Source organism: Macrobrachium nipponense, chromosome 20 (genome assembly GCF_015104395.2).
Source record: "Macrobrachium nipponense isolate FS-2020 chromosome 20, ASM1510439v2, whole genome shotgun sequence".
Classification (NCBI taxonomy): Eukaryota; Metazoa; Arthropoda; class Malacostraca; order Decapoda; family Palaemonidae; genus Macrobrachium; species Macrobrachium nipponense.
Genome location: NC_061089.1, coordinates 74,395,163 through 74,422,662, shown reverse-complemented (window position 1 = coordinate 74,422,662; position 27,500 = coordinate 74,395,163). Strand labels below are relative to the sequence as shown.

General features: G+C 39.2%; 1 protein-coding gene across 5 annotated transcripts in view; it reads right to left on the bottom strand.

Moving 5' to 3' along the window:
• Positions 1-2,814: 2,814 nt before the first annotated feature.
• Positions 2,815-27,500, bottom strand: part of LOC135195104 (ras-responsive element-binding protein 1-like) — a 276,732-nt gene continuing 252,046 nt past the window's right edge. For 2 of the 5 annotated variants that reach the window (XM_064221484.1, XM_064221485.1), the window contains 3 exons: positions 10,007-10,308; positions 5,107-8,895; positions 2,815-4,790 (listed from right to left, as the gene is read on the bottom strand). In XM_064221484.1, the coding sequence (XP_064077554.1) occupies positions 4,488-4,790; positions 5,107-8,895; positions 10,007-10,308 (4,394 nt within the window). In that variant the 3' untranslated portion in view covers positions 2,815-4,487. Of the gene's footprint in view, positions 4,791-5,106; positions 8,896-9,527; positions 9,944-10,006; positions 10,309-11,995; positions 12,449-27,500 lie in introns of those variants that run through there. The other 3 variants (XM_064221487.1, XM_064221486.1, XM_064221488.1) reach the window with 3 other exon arrangements.

Sequence of the window (27,500 nt, the reverse complement as noted above, 5' to 3'; positions counted from 1 at the left end):
CCTATGGATTGATGTACATTAATCATATTACCGTCATATTCTGATAAGAGTATTATCTTTCATAATATTGTATTTGAATGAGAAATTGTTTAAAAGTAAAAAAATATTACATTTTGTATATGATAAATTTACATGAATGTGCCATAAAGAAATTGCTGCTGAAAATGCAGATGTGGAATCCGCATCGGCATACAAACTTGGATAGCTGCCCCTTAGACTTTTTTTTTAAAAATTCCGCATAGCAGACGAAAATTCTGCACTTCCGCAACACTGAGTAGTAAACGTCAGACGACTGTCAGTCTGACACCAGGTGGCAGCACACCCGCTTTGGACCTTAAAGGTGGCGTTACCTCTTACAAGCAACATTTGACTCCCATTATTATCAGCTATTATTTGACAAACTGTAACACCATAGACATTGCCGTTCACAATCAAGAGTATTCTTGTTTTTATCATTAGAATAAAAACAATAAAGTGTTAAATAACCGACGCTGTTCAAGGTGTGAACTTGTTTTATGAGAATAGAACGCCACTTCTACGTCCGATCATGAAGTCGTGGTGAACTTCGTAGAGATGAAAACTTCCACGTTCCGGCAACTTGACTTTATAGGCAGCAGCCAACTTCCTCCTTGAATAAGGGGATAATTATGAAATTCTTTCCGATCGTGATTTGCTTACGGAATTTTCTTGTTATATTAGAATATATATATATTTATTTTATTAGAATACGTATATTTAAGTCTAAATATCACGTATCTCAATTAATAAAACGAGTCTCAATGCCATCTTTCTAGTAACAGTATTTGTTATATCCTCATCTTCGGTCATCGAATCTAAATGATTTTTGTGTTTTTACGATGGGAAGGTACCTAACTATGCCTTAAATTAAATTGATAAAAAATTCAACAGTAGTATTTCTGTTATATCCTCATTTCAGGTCGTCGAATCAAAATGATTTGTGTGCTTTCGCGATGGGAAGGTCTAATTAAATGAAAAAAATTATACTAGTTCTAAAATTAGTTCATAAGCTACTTAAGTCATAATAATCACCGCTCTATTGACTTTGCATAGCCCGTTCACATTGCGTTTGTTGAGACAACGAGAAAGCGTTTGACAACACCCACCCACCAGTTAATATTGTTCTTACGTCTCTATGATATTCCAGTCAAATAAGCCTAAAATTACAGAGTTCCGCTAACGACATCAAAGGCTACCAACTTGAGTATTGTGAAAACCGCAGGAAAAGACAAAAGAAGTCCTACTGACTTGGGGCGCACTATACTTACAAAATAAAATCAGAATCACTGAGATATTGACACTGACAGTTCCCCTCTAATAAGTCTAAAGAATTAGATCTTTTAACTGTTTATAAAAGAATGCAAAATTAAAATAATTTTTCTCTGTTACTGCCATCTTTGGGCAAGGAAGATAGGCAGTTCTGGAGTATGTTCCGAGAGTCTAAACCAACTTGTTTGTCAAGAGAAACAACAGCTAAACCATGAATGACAACGTATCACCAACATTGCAAGTGCACACAAAACTAGACTGGCAAAGTAAATGTCAAATACAAAAACAAATGAAGGTATGTATACTCCAATCATACATGACGGCAAAACCTTCATATGCTCATGTACGTACACGTGGGCGTGTATTGTCAATGTTTATCAACACGTCATTATACACTTATTGGGTCCATTATATTACCCTTGAAGTGCTACCAGGTTAAATGAAGCATAAAATCCAAAAGTAACAAAAGTAAAGTAAGTAATATATATATCTTCTTATATATATATATATATATATATGTTATATATATATATATATATATTGCGAAGCCAAAGGAGGGCGCTGACACACTACCATAAATGCTTCAAACCTTTTAAATTAAACTTGTGCTGCTAGGCAACATATTACTTCCTTGGATAGTTAATTTATTACGCCACAGCATTTTCAATAGAGCATCATATTCAAATTACTTTTGTTGTCATTTTATGGTTGTTTACATTGATACAGGTAGGTATCTGAAGAGACTAACTTGCATGTTATTAACGTCAAGTGTATGATGTGATGTAATCGAGCCTAACTTTACTGTACGTTCGGTAACTGGCCTGAAAAATGTACCCCTCAAACAATACAGTGTCCTTCCGTGGAGTTTATAGAAAGTTCGACAACGAGATGGTACGTAAGAGGAGAGTTCTGTAACTTGCACACGTTACCTTCAGCAAGCATTGAATAGGCCCCGTTGAGGTGGTTTATAATCAAGGAATCGTCAAAATGCAGTAGGTATTTCAGCGAATCAATGGATAAGATTAATATATTTGCTGTTTCCATCCGTTTTCAGTCTAAAATCCAATAACGTGACTTTGACATGCGTCATCTGACGGGAAGTGTCACACAAAAGGGATGACAAATTATGAATGATTTATATTTAAGTTTTAAAGACTATTTTCTTCTGAATACATCATACACGAATTTATGCAGACTTCGTTTCAAAACATTCATTTGCATATATGATGCGCCTATTAGTCAGTCACACTGGAACAAGTTTTGAAGTAGATTATTTATAATTCCATTTAAGCATAAAAAGCAAAACGTACTTTATATCTCAATTTTTTGTGTTCTGCTGTTCATATATAAATACCACTATAATATATCTTATACAGAAATGGATTTCAACACAAGTCGCTATGTTTTTATTTTTATTTTCTGACCTTTCGAAAAACGAAAGAATGAGAAGAAACAAATATTTCCTTCTCGGTTTTTTTCTCCTGATATTTATGGACAGAATAAAAAAAGGGATAATAAAATTCAAAGTCAATCACAGCTATGTATTCCAAGGCTTTCTTTTGAACTGGTGCTTCGACAATAACACATCAGAACAAGGTGATTGAACAACATGGGGTTAAGAGTATCAAACAGAGTTTAAATAATCTATATGTATACAACTACCTTTGGTTATTTGTCATATTAAATATTCGAGGCGTCGCGCCATCAAAATAGCTGTCAGACTGAACAGGGGCAGCTGCGCACGAAAGCCTGATCTCCTGACAAACAAGGAGCGGCCTCCCATATACTGCCCTGATTTATATATATTTATTTATATATATATTTAATATACAGAAATATGAATAGAAAAAAAGGACATCACTCAAAATACAAACATCTCCACACTTGGCAAAACTTTCTTTGGGGAAAGATGCAAGAAATTATTGCATAGATATACACTTCGATGGATATAAATATATCTTACAAATAAAGGAAAAAAAAATTAAAACAGAATAAAAGTGTGACCTCTGGATATTAACCGAGCAGAGTGGAATGGGATAATGTCACTTCGCTCGGGGTTGAATGGAATAGAGAGTGTTGCTGCAAACATTGAAGTGTTTAGAATTCAGTTTTCAATGTACAGACAGACAGACGGACAGACAGACAGACAGGCGTATCCTTTACTTTGCTGACTAAACTGAAGTAAGGAATAATGAGGTAATATAGTCTGGAATGTCAAATATAAAACTAATAGGAACACAACACTATAAAGAACGTTATTTTTTTTCATTTCTTCTTCTTCTTCTGTTTCAAATTAATCTAAGGTAGTATAAATATACAAACTTTGGAATAAGAATGCAACCTTACAAGTACATGAGATAAATAATAAGGTATATTTACACACTAACCTTAACTTTGGCATGTTAGCCTTAATACTTTGGAGATAAAAAAAAATCTTCATAAATAAATCGTGATGGTACCAAAAAGAAAAAAAAGGAAACTAATTTCAATCCCTGATCCATACAGATTGTCTCAATCTATGTAAAGATATGCAATCATTCTTGGTATAGAACCATACACAAAACATACATTTCACTGGTATAGTATATAATAAGTATAACACTGGTGGAAAGAGAGTCAACGAAAGCTTAGGCACAAGAAAAATGAAAGTGATTTTTGGCCCCTCTTATTTGAACAAAATTGTTTGGGATCTTGGCAACTAAAGAAACACTACAGGACAATATTTGGCAGGTACTGTACAAGCAAACAATTAACAATAACGAATAACAAAAATAAAAACTAGAAGTAGAAGACATCACAGACAAAGGAATGAAATGATCTGAACAAAAAATATTCAACCATGAAGTTATTCTATGTACACACTATATACATAATAACCATTATTAACTTACAGATATCGAAGAGTCTGGGCACGTTGTCAAGGCACGAATGATTCATCTTTTCTCAAGGCAAACTGTGAATGCGTCATTAAAGATTGGGAACGAAAAAACGGAAACGAAGAGAATCGATCGTTTTGGAGACACTCAAAACGAAAACTACAAGCTATGGACATATTGCACTCTTTGCTATCAATAAGGAATTCGACAAATCTTGAACATACACACCCTCAGTCTATTCAAATCTTATTAAATAACTTTGAATTCTTCTCCCAACCTCACCCCCCGTCTCTCTCTTTTTAAAACACGATATTATTAACATTATTATCGGACGCCCAGGAGCTTAGCGGCGTCGTCGGCGGATTTGGACGTCAGCAGATGATCGACGACCGCCCGCCTGGTGCCGAGTAGGTTGGAGATGAAGTCGGTCCCTTCGGACTCGTCCTTCCGCTCTTCCTTGATCTCGGTCTTGACGCTGGCCGGCGGCGATGTCAAGCACTCGTCTTCTTCCTTCGGGAGGTCGTCCTCGGAATCGACCGGGGACGACGCCCTTGTGTGTTGGGAATTGACGTGCTGTTTCAGTTCGGCTAAACTCCAACATCTCTGCAAGCAAAACATGCAGCTAACCTGGAGAAGAGAACAGGGAGGGTATTGGTTAGTGTGGTTCGTCAACAAATATCTTAATTTTACTATGGGATATAATTTTATGATAAATAAATGACCATCAAGTCAAACAAAACCATTTAATGGTTCGAAATTTCCAATATTTCTCATTGCAATTGAAAGCAAATTTATGAAACAAGACATGCAATACAGTGTATTACTTGATGGTAAACAAAGCAACCCTGATTTATCAACAAGCTAGAATTACGAAAAAATAAAAAAGGAAACAACCAATAAACTAAAAAGCAAGCAGAGTAAAAGTTCCTGCAGATAAACCTACCCTATCTGTCGTGGTTGAATCAGGTGCAACAGAGATGGTATCGTTATTGTTGTCGGAGGTGACAGGTTCAGCGTTGATGACGCCCGAACTGTGTTCGGGATGGCTTCCATCGAGATGCTGCAGCGCAACCTCCCGGGTCGCCAGTGGCACCTCGCACACGTGACAACGGAATGGTCTCGAATCGTCTCTCGAGACGGCTGTGTCACTGGCTTTCTCGTGCTTGAACATCTCGTGCTTCCTGAGACTTTCGAGACTAGTGAAGGCGGCACCCGGGCACTTCCTGCAGCGGTAAGGGCGGTCGCCGCCACCCGTGTGGGGAGAGTCGGGATGCTTCCGAAGGAGGTGGCGATCACAGTTGGATTTTGTGGTGAAGGGGAAGCGGCAGACGGGACACAAATACGGTTTCTGGCCCGTGTGAGTTCTGATATGCCGGACCAATGAACTCGACCAGGGGAATTTTCTTTGACAGAAGGGGCACTTCTGTTTCTGGGGGGCTGATGAGTAGGCACTGCGCTTGGGTTCCCCAGATGAATTATTGCTATTACTGTCATTGTCCCCATTGTTGTCATCCTCGCCCTCACTTCCAAAACAAGGGAAGCTCTGGCTTGAGGCAGCAGACAATAACTTGTGCACACTAGCTAGATCGGCACTACAGTCTTCTTGGTTTTTTTCATCATCTCTATCACAATCTTCTTCCTCATCATCATACTCATCCTCTTCATCTTCATCCTCTTCATCTTCCTCATCCTCCTCCTCCTCCTCCTCCTCTTCCTCATTCTTTTCTTCTGGGTTATCGTCTATCACCAATTCACGTTCCTCTTCTTCCTTGTGTTCGCCATCTTTCCCCTTCTCTTCAGCAGATTCCTTTTCAATTTTATTGATGAGTTGTTCCCTAACTGTGTCTGAGATAGTGTGAGAATTTTCTGTGGTAACTGAAGGTGCTGCAGACTCCTGTCTTTGCGCATTTAACCCACGGGGTCTCTGTTGCCAAATGTCCGGATGCTGCTGCTTCATGTGTCTTTCCATGTTTGATCGCAGGGTAAAGCCTTTGTCGCAGAGGTCACAGCGCCATGGACGCTCTGTTCGGTAGCGCCTCTGCTTCGGCTTTTTCATCAACACTGAATTACGCATTGTGAAGTGCATCACGTCGTCATCACCCGACTTTGAACTATTGTGGTTGTCTGTCAAAGAATCGTCAGATTTTGATTCACTAGAACGAAGGTCTGGTCTTGGTACCCGCAATGGATCACGATGAGCTGCAGCTAAGGCTAAAGCTGAAAGGGGGAAAGAAGGAGAGCTATTGGGAAGAAATGCACTGGTGGCACTCAGCAGTCCACCTCCAGATGTCAACTGAAGACCACGCTTAAGCTCCTTCTGATATTCCTCAAGAAGAGCAGGATCAAAATTATGTACATGGTGCAGGCCACCATAAGGAGGCATGAACAAAGGATACTGGTGAGAACTGAATGGAGGACAAAGAGACAGTGGTTGAGGATACATTGCTCCTAATGGGAATGGCGGTTTGGGGATTTTTAGGACATCTGTTGTGCTTTCAGGAATAGATTCTGGAGGTGTCTCCTTTCCATCACTTTCAGTATGTTCACTTCGTGGCTTGGAAAGATCTTCAGGTTCAGTCTGTTCAATTTTAATATCACCAGTTTCTACATCAACTTCTTCTTCATCTACAATATTTGTCTCTTCCTCAGTATCCTTATCTCTCTTTGAAATACTAAGGTCAAGTGGAGTGTCATCCTCACAAACAGAGAGGACAGATGAGCTTGGGGTGTGACAAGTAACCACAGTGGGTGTAGGTGGACGGGACAGAACTAAAGGTGCAGGGGCAGATGATTTGTGCGGAAATGTGACTGGTAGTGAAGTTGATGGTGACTGGTGTGTAGTCAAAGGTACTCCCATGGGTAACTTTGAAAAGTTTAACAGAGACTCAACTGGAGTGAGGTCGTGGTGTTCGTGAAGATTTTCACTCGAAGATCTGTTAGCTACTAAGGTTTCCAGTGTAGGGCCAGAAGCGGCTTCTGGGTGTTGCTGAATGACATGTCTCATAACATCATTTTCAGATGAAAATGTGCCTCCACAGAGTTTGCATGAAAAAGGTTTAGTCATGCCTTCTGGGTGGGAAGACCGGATATGGTCTCTCAACACTGATCGTGCTTTACAGTCAATATGACAAATGTGACATACAGTTTCCATTGAGCGATCACAACTGCCACTACTTTCTTGTGGGTTAAAACTCATGCAACCTTTTACTTCATCTCTGGACTGGCGGCCGTGTATGTTCTTTATGTGGCGTTCACAGTTGGCTTTAGTGGTGAAAGCAAGATTACAGATGTTGCATTCGTAAGGGGTATCCCCTTTGTGGCTCTTCATGTGCTCCTTTAGTGTATTTTTATCATTGCTGTAGAAAGTACAGAGGTTGCATCGGTAGGGAGGCGCCAGCATGTGCACAAGATTGTGAGACTTAAGTTTGCGCAAATTTGCAAAGACGTCTTTGCAGAGACGACAAGGGTATTGGCCATTAAGTTTCATGTCTCTATACTCACGAGCAAACTGCTCATCATGGGAAAGTCCTGCTGCAGTGGCCACCATGGTGGAAGAAGCACTCGTCGCACTAGTAGTAGTTGCAATGCGACTAGCTGTTGGATGCTCTGGAGATGCCTTGGCTGAATCTGCTGGAGCTGGAGAGTGCTGTCCTGGTGGTGGCATTCCTAGAGGTGGCTTTAATCTCCCTGCCAATAAGGAGGCAACATTTGCATGTGCAGAATCACGGTTGTGAAGCAAGTCAAGAACTGCAAGAAAACTTTCCTTCGGGGGTTGCGGGTCGTCACGAAGATGGTGCTGCTGGTGTTGTGTAAATTCTGCAAGATTAGAGAATCTCATGACACACCGTGGACATCTGAAGGGAGATGCTGCAGAGGACGCGGTGTGCTCTCTCATGTGCATTAACCACGCTTCCGCACAAGGGAATGTGATGTGGCATAAGTGACACCGGTGTAACCCCTGTCCCTCCTCCCCTGACATGTCATGTTGTCGGCTGCTGTTCTCACAGATTTCTTTGGCAATAAGAGGAAACTTTGGGCTCGAAAAGTCTGTCAGAGTAAGGTCTAGCTGTGGGGGTGACGAACTTGACATGGGATGAACCATAGAATTGTGCAAATGTAAACCTCTGTAGTTCTTGAACCCAACCTGGCACTTATTACACGCCACCTGGTACTCCGGGTGAATAGTTTCCACGTGTTGTTCAAGGGCGTGTTGGCCAGGCTGTTCGACACCACAAGCGGGGCACGTCAGTTCTTCCTCTTCCACTTCGATGGTGTTGAGCCTCACGGACTTCGCCGAGACGGTGTTCTCTTCTTCCAAGGAGCGCTTCCTGGGGGAGGAGACTCCCTCCTCCGACCCCAAGTCGCTCTCTCCAGTGTCAGATCCGGTGCCCACCCCACTGCCGGTGCCGCCGCCGTTGCGATAGTGGCCGCGGATGTGTCGATGCATGTTGCCGTTGGTGGTGAAGTGGGTGCCGCAGATGTGGCAGCGGAAAGGGCGCTCTCCGGAGTGGACGAGCATGTGTCGGTCGAGGGAACTGTTGCTGCTGAGCTGCTTCTTGCAGATGCCGCAGCAGTAGACTTTGGTGCCGTTGTCGGTTTCGATGACGCGGTTGTGCTTCCGGATGTGCTGCGTGAATTCGTGTTGGTCGGGCAGCTCCTCTTGGCACACGGGGCAGTTGAAGCTACCGGCCATTGCTATGTCTCCCTCGCCCTCACTCCCGCCGAAATCCATCTGCGTTTGTCAAGAAAGACAGACAGAGAAAGAGAGAGAAGAAAGGTTGCGATTAGAAGCAGTCACTCGAAATAATACAATATGACTAAAGCTGATAAATTATATATATATATAAAATAATCTGAAGTACATAAAACTTGCTTTTGTCTCAACTTTTCAAACACGAAAAACTATTAAATTTATTAATAGTCAAATAACTGTTACTAACAAGAATTCAAAAATTTTCCATTGAAATAATATCATCTTTAAAAAAGGAACAATTGCTAACTGCTATTAGTTAACACTCGGATAACACTAGACTATTTATGTCTTTAAATATATAATGTTTTCCCTTAAAGAAGGAATAAAATAGGGGTACACACACACACACATACACAAGCGCATCCACGCACATAAAATCAACGAATCGTGAACATTCATTACACCATGCAGGCGATAATAAATAATATTAACATACACCATCCGAATTACTTAAAGGACCAACTCATTACAAAGAAATTCTAAAAATCAATAAATGACATTAACTGCTGAATAAAAGATGAACTCAATTGCAAAAATATGTACTATGTATAACAATCAAAAATGAATATCAGGCTCGAAAATCACAGAACGCAAGCGCATTATAATCTTACCATGTTCACACACATGGATAGAACTTGAGATAGTCCAGGACGAACAAATTCCGTAAACTGCCGTAGCACCATTGAGTAAATCAATCACTTAAACCATATTAACGCAAATATGTAATTGTGTTTATATATTTATATTGTATAAATATAATAATATAAATTCCAACGTTGGTCTATAAACACGAGAACTCGGACGTTGTTCCTCACTATGTACACAGGCACACACTAAGTACAAGACATCGCCACCACCAGTGTAAGCGCGGGGTGTGGCCAGGCTCTCGCTCTCGCTCTCTCTCTCCACACACAAGAGCGTGGCATCCAAGGCACTTCTACAAGGAATACTGAGACACTGTCCATCCTCTCTCTCTCCACTGACCATCAACCTCATACTCAACTGAAAGGGGGGAAGGGGAGGAGATGGGGTGGTGACATGGAACCGGGGGGAGGGAAGGGGGAGGAGGATGAGAAGAGTGTGCCCTTACCTCCACTTTGTGAACCTTCGCTGCCTTCCGTTTCTTGGCCCCGGAGAGAGGCTCCTGATTGGTCAACAGCCGGCTCTCTGTCGCGTCATTGGCGGGCTGGAAACGCGCTGCGCTGTGATTGGTCGGCTCGGTAGCCATGTGGGCGGAGTCCGGAGTTGGGGGAGCCTCGGGTGATGGGGGTGTGGAGCCGTGGGAGGAGTCTCTGTTGGGGTCACACTCCGCCCTCAGTGGGGAGGAGCCTGGGGGGGTCAACGTGCCCTTAGGCTCTGGAGAGGCAGTTGCCGCAGCCATGTCTGTTTCACCTGAGAAAAATTAAATAGAAAAAAATTATCATCATCTTTCGGTCGATTTCATCATCAATCAGGTCACACAAGAAAAAAAATAAAATAAAAAAAATAAAATTAAATAAAAATAAAAAAATAAAAAAAAATCAGCCTAGTCGTGGTACCCAACAGTATTACCGAAAATAAGTCTTAAAACTCAGGATTCGATTATAAATTCTCTCATTTGTCAAAATCTAAAGATAAGCATTTTAAGATCAGTCCCGGTACAGGTTAAAATTCATAGCCTAGAATAATATAATCATCTATTTTTGGCTGAGAGCAACACAATAATTAAGTAAACACAAGAGTGGTAAAAATTACGGATCCAGTCAATAGAAATAAAGCTAAAACTGTCTTGTCTAAATGATAATTTTGCGTTTAAAAATACTTGCATGAATTTATACAAGTACGGTGATATTATCGGACATAAAATTGACTACTTATGAACTGAAATTATTTTCCTAACTTTACTAGATAATTGGGCTTTATCACGTCATAACAGTGAAACACGGGCTTGCAAAAATCAGACTTCCTTAATTATAAAAATGGGACGTTTTATAATGGAAACTATAGTACGGTGTATTTACATATATGTACAAAAAAAAAGTTCTTGTAATTTGCAACAAATCAAAAATATACACTTCTATGAAAAAAAAGGCAGAAAACGGAACACGTGCATGAATATTTTCTCTCCCACAAACTTTTTCCATGTTGTTATTATTATTATCCTTATTGGCCATGCTACAACCCTTGTTGGAAAAGCAGAATGCTACAAGCCTAAGGAACCAACTGGTCAGTGTGTGTAATATATATATAGTATATATGTATATGTATATGTATATATAGATATATATATATATATATATATATATATATATATAATATGTATGTATGTACACACACACACACACACACACACACACACACACACACATATATATATATATATATATATATATATATATATATATATACACACAACAGAAAATTTACGTTACGTCATCAATTATTGAGAACAGCAAAAATCTTCGAACTTCAGTGCATCTATATCACTAACTGCAGCATGCACTTTGCTAGTTCTACAAAAATCTAAAAATAATAAACTACATAAACATTCCTAGTCGAATTTTATACATATAATTCAAGCACACAAGTGTATGACACAATTTTAATTCAAAAGGTGAATATCGTTTAAGCACAAAAAAAAAAAAAAAAAATTTAATTCACAACTGTAATCTTTCTCATTTCATCACCAGTTGTTTGATTTCATTTGCAGTTGCCAATTCTATATTCAGAACATTTCTATATTCAGAACATTTCGTTACTCTATAACCAAAAATAAAACGTGAAATGAACACAATATTTCAAAACGTAAACAAACAGAAAATTATCACGTATTGTTATTCAATGGTATCACTTTATGAAGACGGAAATCCCACTAGTATTGTAGATCAGTTATTTGGAATTTGATTTATGAAATAAAGCAATACGAAGAAACCTCGTAAAACAAAGATAAGGCAGAGAGAGAGAGAGAGAGAGAGAGAGAGAGATGTGAAACACGGGAATAAAAAGGAATGAAACAGACAGAAAGCTTGAAACGAGACACGAATATCAGAGGGGGGCGGGAGATGAAGATGAAGAATTAAAAACAACGCAAAACACTTACAATAAAAAGTCGTGTGTTCAGGGGAGGGAATCACTCCGAAGATTTTGTGGCGGTATTCCTCAGCCGAGACTACCATTGTCTAAAACTCTTCCACAGAAACTACAAGTAATTAAAGCTTCAACCAAATCAAAAAAAGACACTGCCGATCGGCGCTGCCTAGACAATAAATAAAATCAACTAACTGATGTGTCTTTGGTACAGCAGCACAACATAGCAGTTTCAAGTCTTTTTTTTTATTTTCCGTAACTTGTCCACTACAAAAAAGCACTACATGCTACTCTTCACTAATGCACTACGAAGTTGTTGTAGTTAATAACCATTGCACTGGATGCGAAACTTCTTTCAGAAACCCTTCCTCTCAAGAGGGTCGTCAACGATATCCGAAGGGGGCTCGTCGCTTGTGTGTGAGCAATGCGTGCGGAGGTGTGACTAGCGTGAAGGTTAGAGAGGTACTGAGATGACGAGGCTGCTCTCGCGCTATTTATACACTGCGGCGGTTGCCAATTAGCCGGATGCATCTCTAACTCCCAGACCTCAAAATTAATGTCATTTTGCCAAACAAACGACATAGATGTTGTCATACGATGCCTAACGACTTATTTTTATATCTACATTCAATTAGGTTATGATATAAGAACAGATAAAACTGATAGATAAATAAGGAAGCGGCAACTCCTCAGTGGTCCATCCGGCCGTATCTTCTTCATCCGGAGTTTCAACCAACCGGATGACATCACCATCTGGTATTTACATCCACATTGTATCTTTCCTATTAGAGCAGCGCAGAAGAAAATATGGACTTGGAAGTGATATATATACAACTACATCTTAACACACTCATGCACATTTTATGTAGTGTGGATGCTGAGGAAACTGTTTAAACCAATGTATACGAGTATATATTATATATATATATATATATATATATATATATATATATATATATATATATATATATATATATATATATATATATATGTGTGTGTGTGTGTGTGTGTGTGTGTAGGAGCCTCACACACACACACAGATAAAGTATTTATTTAAGTTTAAATCCTCCTATTCTTTACGATATTCTCGACATCTAACTCAAATGTAAATCATTATCACTTAAAATTCAAGGAAAAGTTAAAACCGACTCATTCACAATCACCTGACTGCGAACGACAACGAAGTGCGAACCATTCCCCCCCTTCCCCCCACTCCAACCCCCCCCAAAATTGGGGTCCAATTAACAGGTAAAGTGGGGGGAGGGGGAGGTGGGCACGGATAAGGGTCGCCCTGGGTAAGAACCGACGCCACACTGTCTGACAAGACCTGCGAGTTGCCACACGTCACCAGACTTCCGGTCTTTTCTCTGTTTGCCCAAATGAATGGACTTATTTTTAACGGCCATTTCTCGGAAAGGGGTCCAATGGCCCTTTTCGCCGAACGCTTCTGCAGGGTGGAAAATCCCCCACCGAACAAGAGAGACGAACTGGAGACAATAAAGGGGAAACTGAGGCGCTTTCCTCCTTGAAATGGCTCTGGCTGTATCTGCCAGGCGGGGCAGCAGACAGGGGCAGTCATTTCAACCATTTGTGGGAGATGGTATGCTATTCATATACTGTATATACATCAGCAGCCTTCGGTAAATTCATAAACCTTGGACCATTCGGTTCAATAGTGATCTCTGAACGGAAAGATAAGAAAGGCGTAAGGAAATCTATAATAAGAAAATTACGTGACATCAACGCGCGGTCTAACATGGGCAGGTCTGTTACAGCGTTACTATCATTGCGTATACTATGTTAAATGTCTTAGTGAAAGTAGGTGTATAGATACATAGTAAAGTACACACTAGATTGAAAACAGCGGGGAGAGAGAGAGAGAGAGAGAGAGAGAGAGAGAGAGAGAGAGGAGAGAGAGAGAGAGAGAGAGAGAGAGAGAGAGAGAGAGAGAGAGAGTCCTTTGACGACCAAACATAATAGAAGACATTAAATTCAATATGGAGAATTTAGCCAATTCTACCTCACTCCTACTCTAAATGAAAAAAAAAAAAAAATAACGAGTGAGGCTTAAAACGTTGTGGCATTGCTGCAAGTGGGCATAGCTTTTTTTTGGGTATCGTAGATAAAGAGATAAGACTTTGATAAGAGTCGAATATTATTTGCTCTCTCTTTCTCTCTCTCTGCAGTTAACTGTTCATGTAGGTGTGTAGACAGAACTGTTCATTTGATATAGAAAAATAAAGCATTTTAAAATAGTAACAAGGATAGGCCACTTCGAGTTTTGAGAGAGAGAGAGAGAGAGAGAGAGAGAGAGAGAGAGAGAGAGAGAGAGGAGAGAGAGAGAGAGAGAGAGAGAGAGAGAGAGAGAGAGAGAGAGAGAGAGAGAGAGTCTATACAATTCTGCAGACCTTTAAAAAGCAGACTTCTACATGATGACGTCATTTCTACTACAAAGACAACTGCTATTAATATTAATAAAATTAAAATTAAAAGAACTACACGACTCTGGTCCAACGAAGTCTTGTTCAGACTAATATAAACAAAGGTCGACTAAATCACTTCCGTTTGACCGAAAAGCTATTGTCTTTGCAAACAAAGACAAGAAGAACACACAATCCTCTGTTCTGGAGCCAAGCTGTGAATAATTAATTCCCAACATCTTTTCCCTTTTTAAAAAACCATGTTCTTTGTGTTCCATCCATATTAAAAAATCGTTACTCCGGCCTAGTTCCTTAAATACGTCTTTTTCCTTTTAAAAAAAATGCTCTTAAACAACAACAACACATCCTAGTTCCTTTATAAACAACTCATTCCCAGCATCTTATCTCCCTTCTGACATCTCGAAAATATTTTAAAAAATAAAGGCAATACAAAAGCACAATCTTCAATACATTGCTAATTTGCTAAACCAACAACAGACAGACTCAAGGTTGGCTTTTCTATTGTTTTCCAAAGGCAAGAAATCTAGCTAAGCTAAAACGACGACAATAATGAATTGGACAGAGCAAAGAAGAGACAAGATTTAAGATATTAAAAAACTGCCTGGCTGACTTCCCTTTGGAACCCTCTTGGGTATTTATAGGCTTGACGCTGACCCCCATAAGGGGTTTTCAACTGGAAATTTAGAGAAAGAAAGAAAGGAAGGAAGAAAGAAAGTTGAGGTGTTAAAAGTTTCTATCCCAGGTACGGTATGTATATACATACAAATTTCTAACTAGCATCGGCACACACACACACACGCACACACACAAACACACACACACACACATATATCATATATATTATATATATATATATATATATATATACACACACACACACACATATATATATATATATATATATATATATATATATATATATATATATATATATATATATATATGGGTTCTTATCACATCACCGTGATTCACATACATGCATTAAGCTACAATAATGTCCTTTAATATCCAATTCGCTCTACCTCGGTATTTAATTATTTTCATATATGTTAATTGAAGGGGAATTTTTTTAGTTGATCATAATTTCGTCCTCCCGTAGATTCGAACCACCGGGCAGCCAGAGAAGAAATCAGGACTGCAGTGACATTACCGACTCGGCCAACAATACAGTAGTGAATTTTGAGATGCTGAGGCAAGTTCCATGCATTTTTTCCATCTCTGCGACCCACCACAGTCTACCAACCATTATGCGACGTATTTTACCAAGAGCACGATAAACGACCCTAGCCTATTAGCTATTGAGGCAAGAATTTAGATCAATGAACCTTTTTAGGTCTCTCTCTCTCTCTCTCTCTCTCTCTCTCTCTCTCTCTCTCTCTCTCTCTCTCTCAAGCAACCGGTTATCAAATGGTAGTAATTCCATAAAATTTATTATCAAGAGTCATATTAAATAAACGATAGACGTCTTCCTATCAAATTCATCATCATCTTAAACCAAACTGATAAGACGGTAAAATTTCAAGAATTTTTCTGTCTTGCATTTTGTAGGTCACGACTCGACAAGTCTACATTCTTGCAAGTTCAGACAGTGTATGTGTGTGTATTTGACAGACAGGGGTTCGTTCCCGATGTGAGGCAGAAATTTCTATATATATAAACGACTGTGTACCTGGGATAGAAATTGTACACTATAACGTTCTTCTTAAATCCTCTGCTGAAAATATTTCTGGAATGCTTCAACAGCCTATAACCCACTAAGGTTCCGAGAGAGAGAGAGAGAGAGAGAGAGAGAGAGAGAGAGAGAGAGAGAGAGAGAGAGAGAGAGTTTTAGGAAAAGGTGACAGGTAAACAAACATCAGCGGATAGAAAATAAAACCGAAGAAATGTTTTGCAGAGATACCTCGACGAGGCAGTATAGAAATCGTCCATAGCATGAAACACATATAAGCCAGGATAAGTCATGAGGTCTCTCTCTCTCTCTCTCTCTCTCTCTCTCTCTCTCTCTCTCTCTCTCTCTTATCTCGCGACGACATTCTCGAGCCGATTACTAAGTGACCATTTCCTATCGATATTCAGTTTATATCCGGATACATAATGTGATAGTACCACTATAAAAATTAAGTCTTGTAATTACGTATGGCTATTGAAGAACCAATCCTTACAATTAGGGTTTTTTAATGATATGCCAAGAACGAATCAGCTCAATTACCACTGATAAGTGACACCAGGTTACGTATACAATAAAACAATATTAAAAAGAAAAATCCCAATTTTTGAAGCTTTCAATTAAAGTTATCCATTTTTATAGCTTGTCATTGTTAAGTGACGCCAGGTTACGTATAAAATAAAACAATATTAAAGAGAAAATCCCCATTTTCGAAGCTTTGAGTTAACGGTATACCATTTTCATAGCTTGCCACTGTTAAGAGAGGACAAGTTACGTATTTAATAAGACAATATTAAAGAGAAAGACTCCACTTTTCCTTCTCACAGAGTTCATTGGAAATGGTCCTTCAAAAAATCGAACCCAAGGTGACTATACTCGGTATATCACCTTGGTAGTGTCAGATAACACGCGATATGATGATGCCTGTTACTCGTGATAATGCAGTGAAAAAAAGAGGGGGAGGGGGGATGGGGAATACATAATTCGTACAACTATTAAAAGATCGGATGGCACATCATCACCAGCAAGCCGATGGAAATTCTGTAGTCAGAGAAGGGCTATAAAGACTATTAACTTTGACATAAACTAAAATAAAAATAAAAATGTCATACATCTTCAAGCACATGCATGCTCCATGATTGCGTCACGTTGGTTTGTGCCAAATTAATATGTCATATGGGTTATGGTTTTAATTCTCTTCTTCCTTCTATCTCGAAGTGTTTATTCAAGTTAGTCCGGAACTTCCAACATTTTTGGTACCCAAAGGAATCCAACTAGTAATTACTTATCTCACTTGGGGGTGTGCGAAGGACATGGGCAAGTCATTCTCTCTCTCTCTCTCTCTCTCTCTCTCTCTCGCCTCTCCTCTCCTTCCTTCACTTCTTCTCTCTCTCTCCTTCTATTCCCAGTTCTCTCTCTCCTCTCTCTATATATATGATATCTATATATATAATATATATATATATATATATATATATATAATTACAATGTATACTGAGAGAGAAGAGAAAGAGAGAGAGAGAGAGAGAGAGAGAAGAGAGAGAGGATGATAGAGAGAGAGCTATATATGAGGTAATTTATAGCGACACGTACACAAAAGCATGGTACATCAAGATAAGGGAGGAATGAGCACCCTACACACAATAAGGTAACACCTTATCCATATGTACCCTTTCTAAGTCCTCGAACACTTATCTGCATCGCAATCACGAACTGTACACTGATTGAGATGGGAGAAGAGAGAAATGAGAGGTTTTCACTCCAGTTGTATAAGAATGAGCAGGACCCTTCAGTTATATGGCAAGCATTTTGACGTATAGCAGTGAAGACTCGTATAATATCTCTCTCTCTCTCTCTCTCTCTCTCTCTCTCTCTCTCTCTCTCTCTCTCTATATATATATATATATATATATATATATATAGAGAGAGAGAGAGAGAGAGAGAGAGAGAGAAATGTTCTGGATGCTGCATAAAGTTCAAACAAGAACTTTGCCAGACCCTAAATCAACCAACTTACATACCATCGACTCGTCTCAAATTACATCATATATTATTACTATTATTATTATTATTATTATGATTATCATCATCATCATGAAGAGAGACGCGTTCTCTAACAGTTCTTTTCAAACCTAACGTTTAATTACCAACTGCTGGATAAATAAAAAGAGCGAATAATCTCTTCCCTAAGAATTCATCTACGTCCATTCTTCCCAACTAAACCCGAAAGGTATTATATAATAACAAAGTTGACGGTCGACACTGAAAAGTGAAAGCGCCGTGCCCCATAACCTGCTGCTCTGTTCCTGGATCAAAATGCTCGCTAGCTCGCTCAAGGACACGTCCCGGGGAGGAAGACGGTTTGGGTGGGACTGAGCGAGCATCCTGCAAGGAGGCTGACTGGTGACTCATCTGTTAATTCTCCATCGCTCGTTTCATCTTTTAAGCTTGACTCATTTTTCGTCTACATGTGTCAAAACAGGTGTTGAGTCGATGTGTCTTTGTTTTATTTAATAATAAAAAAAAAACGATATAAGGGTTACAACTACATGACCCAATATCTAGTGGGTGGACGGACAAGGTACGAGAAAATGCAACGTATGTGACGTCACAGGCAGCCTCCCTTACCTCCCCCCCTCCACCCCAAAATCCCAGCATCTCCTCGTCACCAACACTACTACTGCCCACTCTCGGCCCACGTAAACATACCTGTTCTCGTGTCTAATTGAATTCCAGCAGCGTGATTCATTTACTTGATGAATCTTGAAAGCAACATGTCTTCTTTTTTTCACGGTTCCATCTCCTAAACTAAAAAGATACTAGTTTCTTTTGAGACAATCTTATCGTTCCGTCCATCAATTTTCTTGTGATAATTAATTTTTTTTCCTTCATTATTAAATCTTTTTCGTTGCATTTGACAATTTAAGTTTTCCTACCTCCTAGGCCCAAGAATGACGCAAGAGACGAAAAAAAAAAATTGTCCTGTTTTAATCTCGTGCAACGCTACTTCATTCATCGCATCTGCTACAAAGGATGACGATGACGACGTAGATGATAACGAGACATCTACATCGTCCTATGTTTCTGGAGCATTCTTTATCCTCTTTTTATTTCGTTTTTATATTTATTTTCAGATTAGCGCGTTTTTCAATCTGTCGCGCACTTCTTTTGCTTTATTTTGTTCTTGTTCTTGTTTCAGTACATCATGTTATGGAGGCATTTAAAAGTGTCTCTCTCTCTCTCTCTCTCTCTCTCTCTCTCTCTCTCTCTCTCTCTCTCTCTCTCTCTCATATCCTGCTAATATAATGTAGGACTCCTCTCCCCATCCCTTTCTACAAGTTTGGCAATAGAATGCAGAGCTCTCTCTCTCTCTCTCTCTCTCTCTCTCTCTCTCTCTCTCTCTCTCTCTCTCTCTCTCTACGAGGAGAGAAGTGGATGTTTGGTACAGGATTTCCCGGGAGAGGAGGATGTGAGATTGACGACGAAAACCTCACATCAGTTTAGAAAGTGCAGCGGAACACACACATCCTGACTGACAATCTTAGGAAAACTATACCCCCTATTTACGTAAACACAAGAGCACAGACGTCTGAACATTTAAGTTATTTACCCACAGAGGCCGTGAACACAAACCAGTAATTCCTCTTGATATGAATATTGACGAATTTGATTATTGTTGCCTTACGTAGCAAAGAACAATTAAGACGTATACTGGCGTTAACTGTCAGACCACGTCATTCATTAGGCTATCTGATCCATTACAGTAAAAGTTAAAAGAGAATTGGTGTAAAATAACAGCGATCAGAAAAAAAGGGCAATTGATCTTGCGTCTTAAAAACCAAATGATATCCGAATCACACCTCTGAGGGATAAAGAAAAAAATAAATAAATAAAAATAAAAATCGAAATCAAGGTTGGAAAATCTAACTCATCGCCACGGCACCCGAATGGAATCAATGGCCTCCTCTGCATGCAACTCCACATCGCACGTGATTCTGAAATAACAATGAGTCAGAGATGTGTGTGTGTGTGTGTGAGCGAAACCAGGTAAGAAGGGGATGATGCACACACACACACAGGTGAGCGAGTGGACGTTGCTCCAATTACCCCACAGGTAATGACGTTTGGCAGAGAGAGAGAGAGAGAGAGAGAGAGAGAGAGAGAGAGAGAGAGAGAGAGAGAGAGAGAGCAATGTGGATGTGTTTCCTTGGCGTTTTCCTAAGTCGTCGACGAGAACCAGGGTTGCTTAAGCGACTAGTGTTTCCTTAGTGTTTTCCTAAGTCGTCGACTACTTAAGGGCTACTTAAGCAACTACAGAAGCTCGCAGAAGCTTTCAATACTCAACGATTAATAAGTATAACATTCGATACACACTCAGAAATTTCTAAGTCGTCAACGAGAACGAAGACTATAAAGCGACTACAACATTCAATATTCACTCCAGACTTCCCAACTCGTCAAAAGTGACTACAAAACTTGCAGAAGCTTTAATTACTTGTCGATTATAAAAATAACGGTCCGATATTCACCCACAACTCTTTAACATTCCTTTAAATTCAATATTTATCTTTCCTTAAAGCGGCTATGAAAAGAAACCAGCATCAGGCATCCTCTCTTTACGAGGCATCTCCTCATGAGAAACTAGAGACCAGATAACTTGAGCATTACGCATCCTCAAGGTCGAGTCAGGGGAGAAGAAGAAGAAGAAAAAAAGAGGATGCCGAGATGAGGGAGGGAGGGAGGGAGGGAGGGAGGGAGGAGGAGGAGAAGGAGAGGAGATCCTCCCCCCAATCCTCCCTCCCAGGAGAGGGATGACTTCCAGGGTGGCCACTTACTTCCTAAGGTGTAAACATGTTGACGGTTCTTGCATTACTGACTAAATATTTTTACTGTATTAGATTAATTCTTTAGGGGTTTTTAAAGAATAGGCACCATGAATTAGCCTAAGAAAAAAATTATCAAAAAAATGATAGGAGCTATTCATTTTTAATTATGATTTACAATATAATAAATGTGCACTTCGGCAACAGCCTCTCAAAGGAGAGAGACAGAGAGAGAGAGAGAGAGAGAGAGAGGGTGACGCAAAGCTGTGACGTCCTAATGACATCAAACAGGTACAGTCATAATCACACGCCTTCGCTGGCCATACAACCGACCTGTCCTCTTCCTAAACGCACCAATCGCTTCAGTTTTATGATACCAAAATACTCATGGACGATGTATGAACAAAACAAAAACTTATTCACCAAAGGGGGGGGGGGGGGTGGGGGGCTGTCCTTGTTGCTAGTCACTCTTAACTCTCCTAGAGACAGGCTCTCTCTAGAACGTGGGCTTAGCAGGATTCTAGCGAAGGGCCTGAAAGTCATCCCTCGTTTCCTAATATTAGAAAGTTGTGGTTGATTAACGTCACGCCTGGATTTCATTACGAAGGTTCCTGTTCAAATTCTTCGGAACGCGAGCCGATTGCAACTGGCCATTGCCAGCAGCAGCAGCAGCAGCCTTCGAAGAAGGGGATTGCGAGACGCCTGGACTGAAATAGTGCTATTGGAGTCGAAGTGAGCTTCTTTGACCTTTGCATATGGGAAGAATTATGTCATACGATCGGCAGTGTATGTATGTGTATATGTATGTATGTATAGTATATATATATATATATATATATATATATATATATATATATATATATATATATGCTTAAAAATCACAGTAGATGCACGTGACTTCATAAAAAGCGAATTCCACAGGGAAATGATAGACAGAAATCCAAGCGCTTTCGTCTTTACTCGGACATTGTCAGGGAGTAAATCATTAACTCCTTGACAATGTCTGAGTAAAGACGAAAGCGCTTGGATTTCTGTCTACATTTTCCTGTGGAAATTCGCTTATATATATATATATATATATATATATATATATATATATATATATATGTATGATATATATGTATATATATATGTAATATTATATATATATAATATATATTATATATATACTATATATTATTAACAATAATATATCTATCTATCTCCTTAAATCCGTGGTATAGAAAGGTAAGTGAAACAGGGACTTGTAACAAGTACTTTCATAGTAGTATAATCTACATTTTCAAGTTCACACTGAATATAATAGAAGTTAACAGGCCATTATATATAAAGGCCTGTCATTTCTTTTATATCCATTGCGAACTTGAAAAAATGTAGAATAGACTACGAAAGTACTTGTTCCAAGTCCCTGTTTCACTTAGCTTTCTATAGGTACCGTGGATTTAAGGATATTCTCAAGTATACGTGTTCTTTCGTGCTACATTGGATATATATATATGATATATATATATATATATATATATATATATATATATATATATATATATATATATAATATATATATATATATATATATATATATATTATATAGATATATATATATATATATATATACACACGCCGATATCATCAGTCATGCATTAGCGCAAATATGCACCATAACTACGAAACAAGTAAGGCTTTGATTATGTAACTTTATTATTAGCGCGACTTTATTTACGCGATCTTACAATGAACACCAAATTAAGAGGGCAAATACCAGAGACTCCAGAGGAATTAAAATGTTCCCGTTAAAAATAATCTTTTAATAGCGAAGTAAAAAAAAAAAATTACATAACTGCCCAAATTAAGATGTCCTGGAATGCCAAGCCCTCATTATAATACCCAGTGTCGCAATTCTAAAACCCAGACACGAGCGAGGTTAAGATCAGAATCCAAACTCGCGAAAAAAAAAAAAAAAAAACACAGGTATAAGACAGCACAGTACTTCTCAAGAGGAAATGACTTTGTCGAGTATTCCCCAAGGGAAAGTTACAGAAGGAGAGAAGGATGGATATAGGACTATAAGGCCGTTTTCCTCTTCGGTAACTAACGTCACAATAAACGGTAGGCTTACTAAGTCCGTAGAGGTCACAGTGCTTCCTTTCGACTGACGTCAATGCGCGAGAAATTTTTAATGAGATGCAGAACAGAGAGAGAGAGAGAGAGTTACCCTACGTCCGCCGGTAGTGGTGCAAAACATTAAGATAGCACCGTCGAATCATTGCACTCGAATGACATCAGAATGATATGTCACGTCGTTGGGGGTGATGTCTCCTGGAGAGTTAATGACTCGACTAGTTAAATCTGGTTGCCAAGGAAGACAATGTATGTATACATACATACATACATACATACATACATACATACATACAACCTTGGTACAAATGTAATGCAATTGGCATCTCATACTTAAGTAAAATGGACACACTTATATCTATATGATTTCATCTACACTAAACTAAATAATATCTGGATAAACTGTTTTTATTGCTATAACTAAAAATAATCACAAGTCCCTATAAACACACTCTCAACAAAGCGCATGGACATGATTAGGAAAAATAAGAGCTTATTCTATATATACCTGGTTTTGAACCAGTGATACCAAAGACACCTATACACGAAAACATTCTACCTGCTGCATTTTTTAAAATCAAAGTTTTCTGGTGAACCAGAAAGCTATTGCATTTGTGTCCTAATACACAAAAGGATATACACCAATCACCTATCCGTCCCTCAAAATGAACCCAAAATAACCTAAATGGCCTTCAGGCCATTTCTATATCCTTTCTTGTATTGGACTGTTTTTCCATATCAACATTTTGTCCATCGCAATCTACTTCTGCAGTATTCCGGTGTTGTGTTATAAAGGTGAATAGCTATTCAGAGAGAGAGAGAGAGAGAGAGAGAGAGAGAGAGAGAGAGAGAGAGAGAGAGTCCACTCCTACGAAAGCACATGCCCCATGGATACAACGTTGCAAGACGCACGGAGAGAGAGAGAGAGAGAGAGAGAGCCGCTTAAATCCAAACAAAACCAGATTCCAGAAAACCAGAGAAGTAGGAGAGTGAAGAGTGCCACGTCTCAGTGCCACTAATCGTGAGGGGCTCTTTTTAAAAGACACAGGATGTTCGTCACTGGCGGGCGTTTACGTTGAATCCGGGTCCGTTCTGGTGTGCCTGTTCTTTGAAGATAAAGGCGCTGAATAATAAGGCCTAGGATTCGGTTTTCCCAACAGTGGTGGTAATAACCTTCCACAATGATTTGGTTTTCGATGCGTCACCAAAAAAAGAAAAAAAATTGGCGTAAAGGAAGGAAGCCTTCTCTCTAAACATCGGCTTTCACTTAAGACGCATGTGCAGTTTATATCCGTTTAATAACATCCTTTGTTCGGCCTCATTTAGAATCCCTTGGTCGTAGACAAATATAAACTTTCCAATATCCGGGGAAACCTTTTGTAACATCAGGAAAAAACCACTGCCCTTAATTACAGTCATCTGTATCTCCGCTATTACCCAATTAAGCCTTGATGTCTGTTGTCAATCAATATCAAAACATAAAATAACTGCAATATATGACAAAAGTGGGAAACTAAAGAAGCAATTTTTTATAAGATTCGTTACATAACTGAGACAGTTTTTACTACGTCGACCAGGCACAATTTGCAGCTAAAAGTCACGATTCAATTTCTAACCTCCATCGTTGCGCGTCTAAGTTAAAGTTTGGTCCAAAGTAGTTATACTTGCTCGAACCACTTTCAGTTACAAAAAGCCGACCCTTAACTGAAATACACGGATTATGTGTAAATGAATCCTCATTTACGATGACGGTAACAATCACTCCAAAGTTATGCTAAGAAAACCATCATCAATCTGTTGCACAAACTCGGGTACATATTCTTAAGAACTAGTTGTCCCTCTGGATGTAAATTTGTCGTTCCTGCCCTTCTAAAGAAGACTCCACTGCCTGCACCGACTGCAGAGCCTAATGAAATCTCGCGAGACAAGTCAGCAAAGATAGGAACACCAACAAATGTGATATATTGTCGTTATGAAATTCAGTATTGGTGTTCGAATTATCAAGTTCTGCATTGGTGTTCGAAGATGTCTTAGGGGTATTGAGCAACAACAGCTACATAATCGAGCAACAGAATTCACAGCTACATAATCGAGCAACAGAATGCACAGCTACATAATCGAGCAACAGAATGCACAGCTACATAATCGAGCAACAGAATGCACAGCTACATAATCGAGCAACAGAATGCACAGCTACATAATCGAGCAACAGAATGCACTAGAACAAGAAATTCAAGCTACAGAATGCCATAGAACAACAACTCAAGCTACAGAATGCCCTAGAACAACAAACTCAAGCTACAGAATGCCCTAGACCTACAGCAACAAACCCAAGCTACAGAATGCCTTAGATCAACAACTCAAGCTACAGAATGCCTAGAACAACAACCTCAAGCTACAGAATGCCCTAGAACAACAAACCCAAGCCACAGAATGCCCTAGAACAACAAACTCAAGCTACAGAATGCCATAGAACAACAAACTCAAGCTACATAATGTCATAGAACAACAAACCCAAGATACAGAATGCCCTAGAACAACAAACTCAAGCTACAGAATGCCCCAGAACAACAAACTCACTACAGAATGCCCTAGAACAAATAACAGACAAAACGAAAAGGGTCTCAACACTAAACTGTTAAGAAATCAAAAGATAAACAAGGTCTGAATAATGTAAACAAGCAGGCATGAGCTCATCACACAGCTGCAATCTCAGGAGAGACATTATTCTTGGACCAATGCTTAAAAAACCGTTTCCATTTCTTTTACACTCGAAAAAAAAAAATCTTCGATTCCAATTCTTACCAACGAAGGGCAAAACAAACAGGGCGGAGGTTAACTGGAACACAAGGAGAGAGAGAGAGAGAGAGAGAGAGAGAGAGAGAGAGAGAGAGAGAGAGAGAGAGAGGCGCCACCAGACCTGTGATTAAGATGCAGTCAACCCACACCCACCCATCATTACGCCTAAGCACCCATGGCCAAATATGGGTAGAGTCTTTTCCTTTCTGCAGCCCAGCAAGGGCGATCTTCTTTTTTCTTTCTTCTTTTCTTCTTCTTCTTCTTCTTCTTCTTCTTCTTCTTCTTCTTCTTCCAGTCTTCGAAATATATATATATATGTCAAAAGACTCTCGCTGTCGGGGGACCACAAACCGACTTGGAAAATGCTAGGACGAAAACTACTTTGTATTCAGCGTCATGTGAGATTGACGACATTTACAACAATCATCACTTGGATTATCGTTATGCATTGAAAATATTTACATTAATATATAATATATATCATATATATTATATATACAATGTATGTATAAGTTCAGTGTATACATTGTAGTAATAATGATATTCACAGTGATTATTATAAATAAATTTCAGCAATGCAGATGAAGCTGTATACACAAGACATTATATATATATATGTATATTATATATATATATATATATATATATATATATATATATAATATATATATATATTATCATTAAACCTGCCAGTTTTTCGCCTACCATCAGAATACAATAATGACGTCACGATGTAAGGGCGTCATCTACCACGATGCCCATTTAAGGCATAAAACCAACCCGGTCAAATCGATGATACGCCTTCTCTCTCTCTCTCTCTCTCTCTCTCTCTCTCTCTCTCTCTCTCTCTCTCTCTCAGGGTTCGGTTGGTCTGACCTGCTCCTTTTTTTTGTTTTTTTTTCTAAATCCAATTTCTTACCCTTTTTGTCGATATCTTCGTAACAGGGCAAATCTCCTCACGTTTTCCTAATAAATCTGAGAAAAACCCATATGCCCTCCCTTGACCTTATATGGGCAGAGACCACACACATACTTATGTACACACGCGTACTCAAAATTGAGGTCCCTTTTTTTCTGTAAAATGAAACTATTGTGTCTGTCCGTCCGCACTTTTCCTGTCCACCCTCAGATCTTAAAATCTACTGGTGCTAGAGGTCTGCAAATTGGTATTTTAATCATCCACCCTCAAATCATCTACCATACCAAATTGCAGCCCTCTAGCCTCAGCAGTTTTTATTTTATTCAAAGTTCAAGTTAGCAACGCTATAGGACAGGCCACCACCTCCGGGTCGTGGTTAAAGTTTCATGGACCGCGGGTCATACAGCATTATTCACAGACCTCTGACAGATAAGACCTATTTTTGGTGGTCTTGATTATATAGTACGCTGTGGCGGCTTTGCAGGAAGCTCGATTGCGCCGAAGACAATTTGGCACATTCCCCCCCCCCTTTTTTTTTATTTTTTTTTTTTATAAAACGCTACAAGTCCTCCTTAGCCTGTATCATGCAACTTATAAAAGATTGTACAAAGCGACATATGGTTTTGATCAAAGGTTTCTAAACCTAACTACACTTCGACTGATAGGATGAACACTAAATATAAGTACAAAAAACTCACGCGATTTGGCTTTTCAAAGTTTCAGTTGTTAAAACACAGAAGGAGGAAGAGATT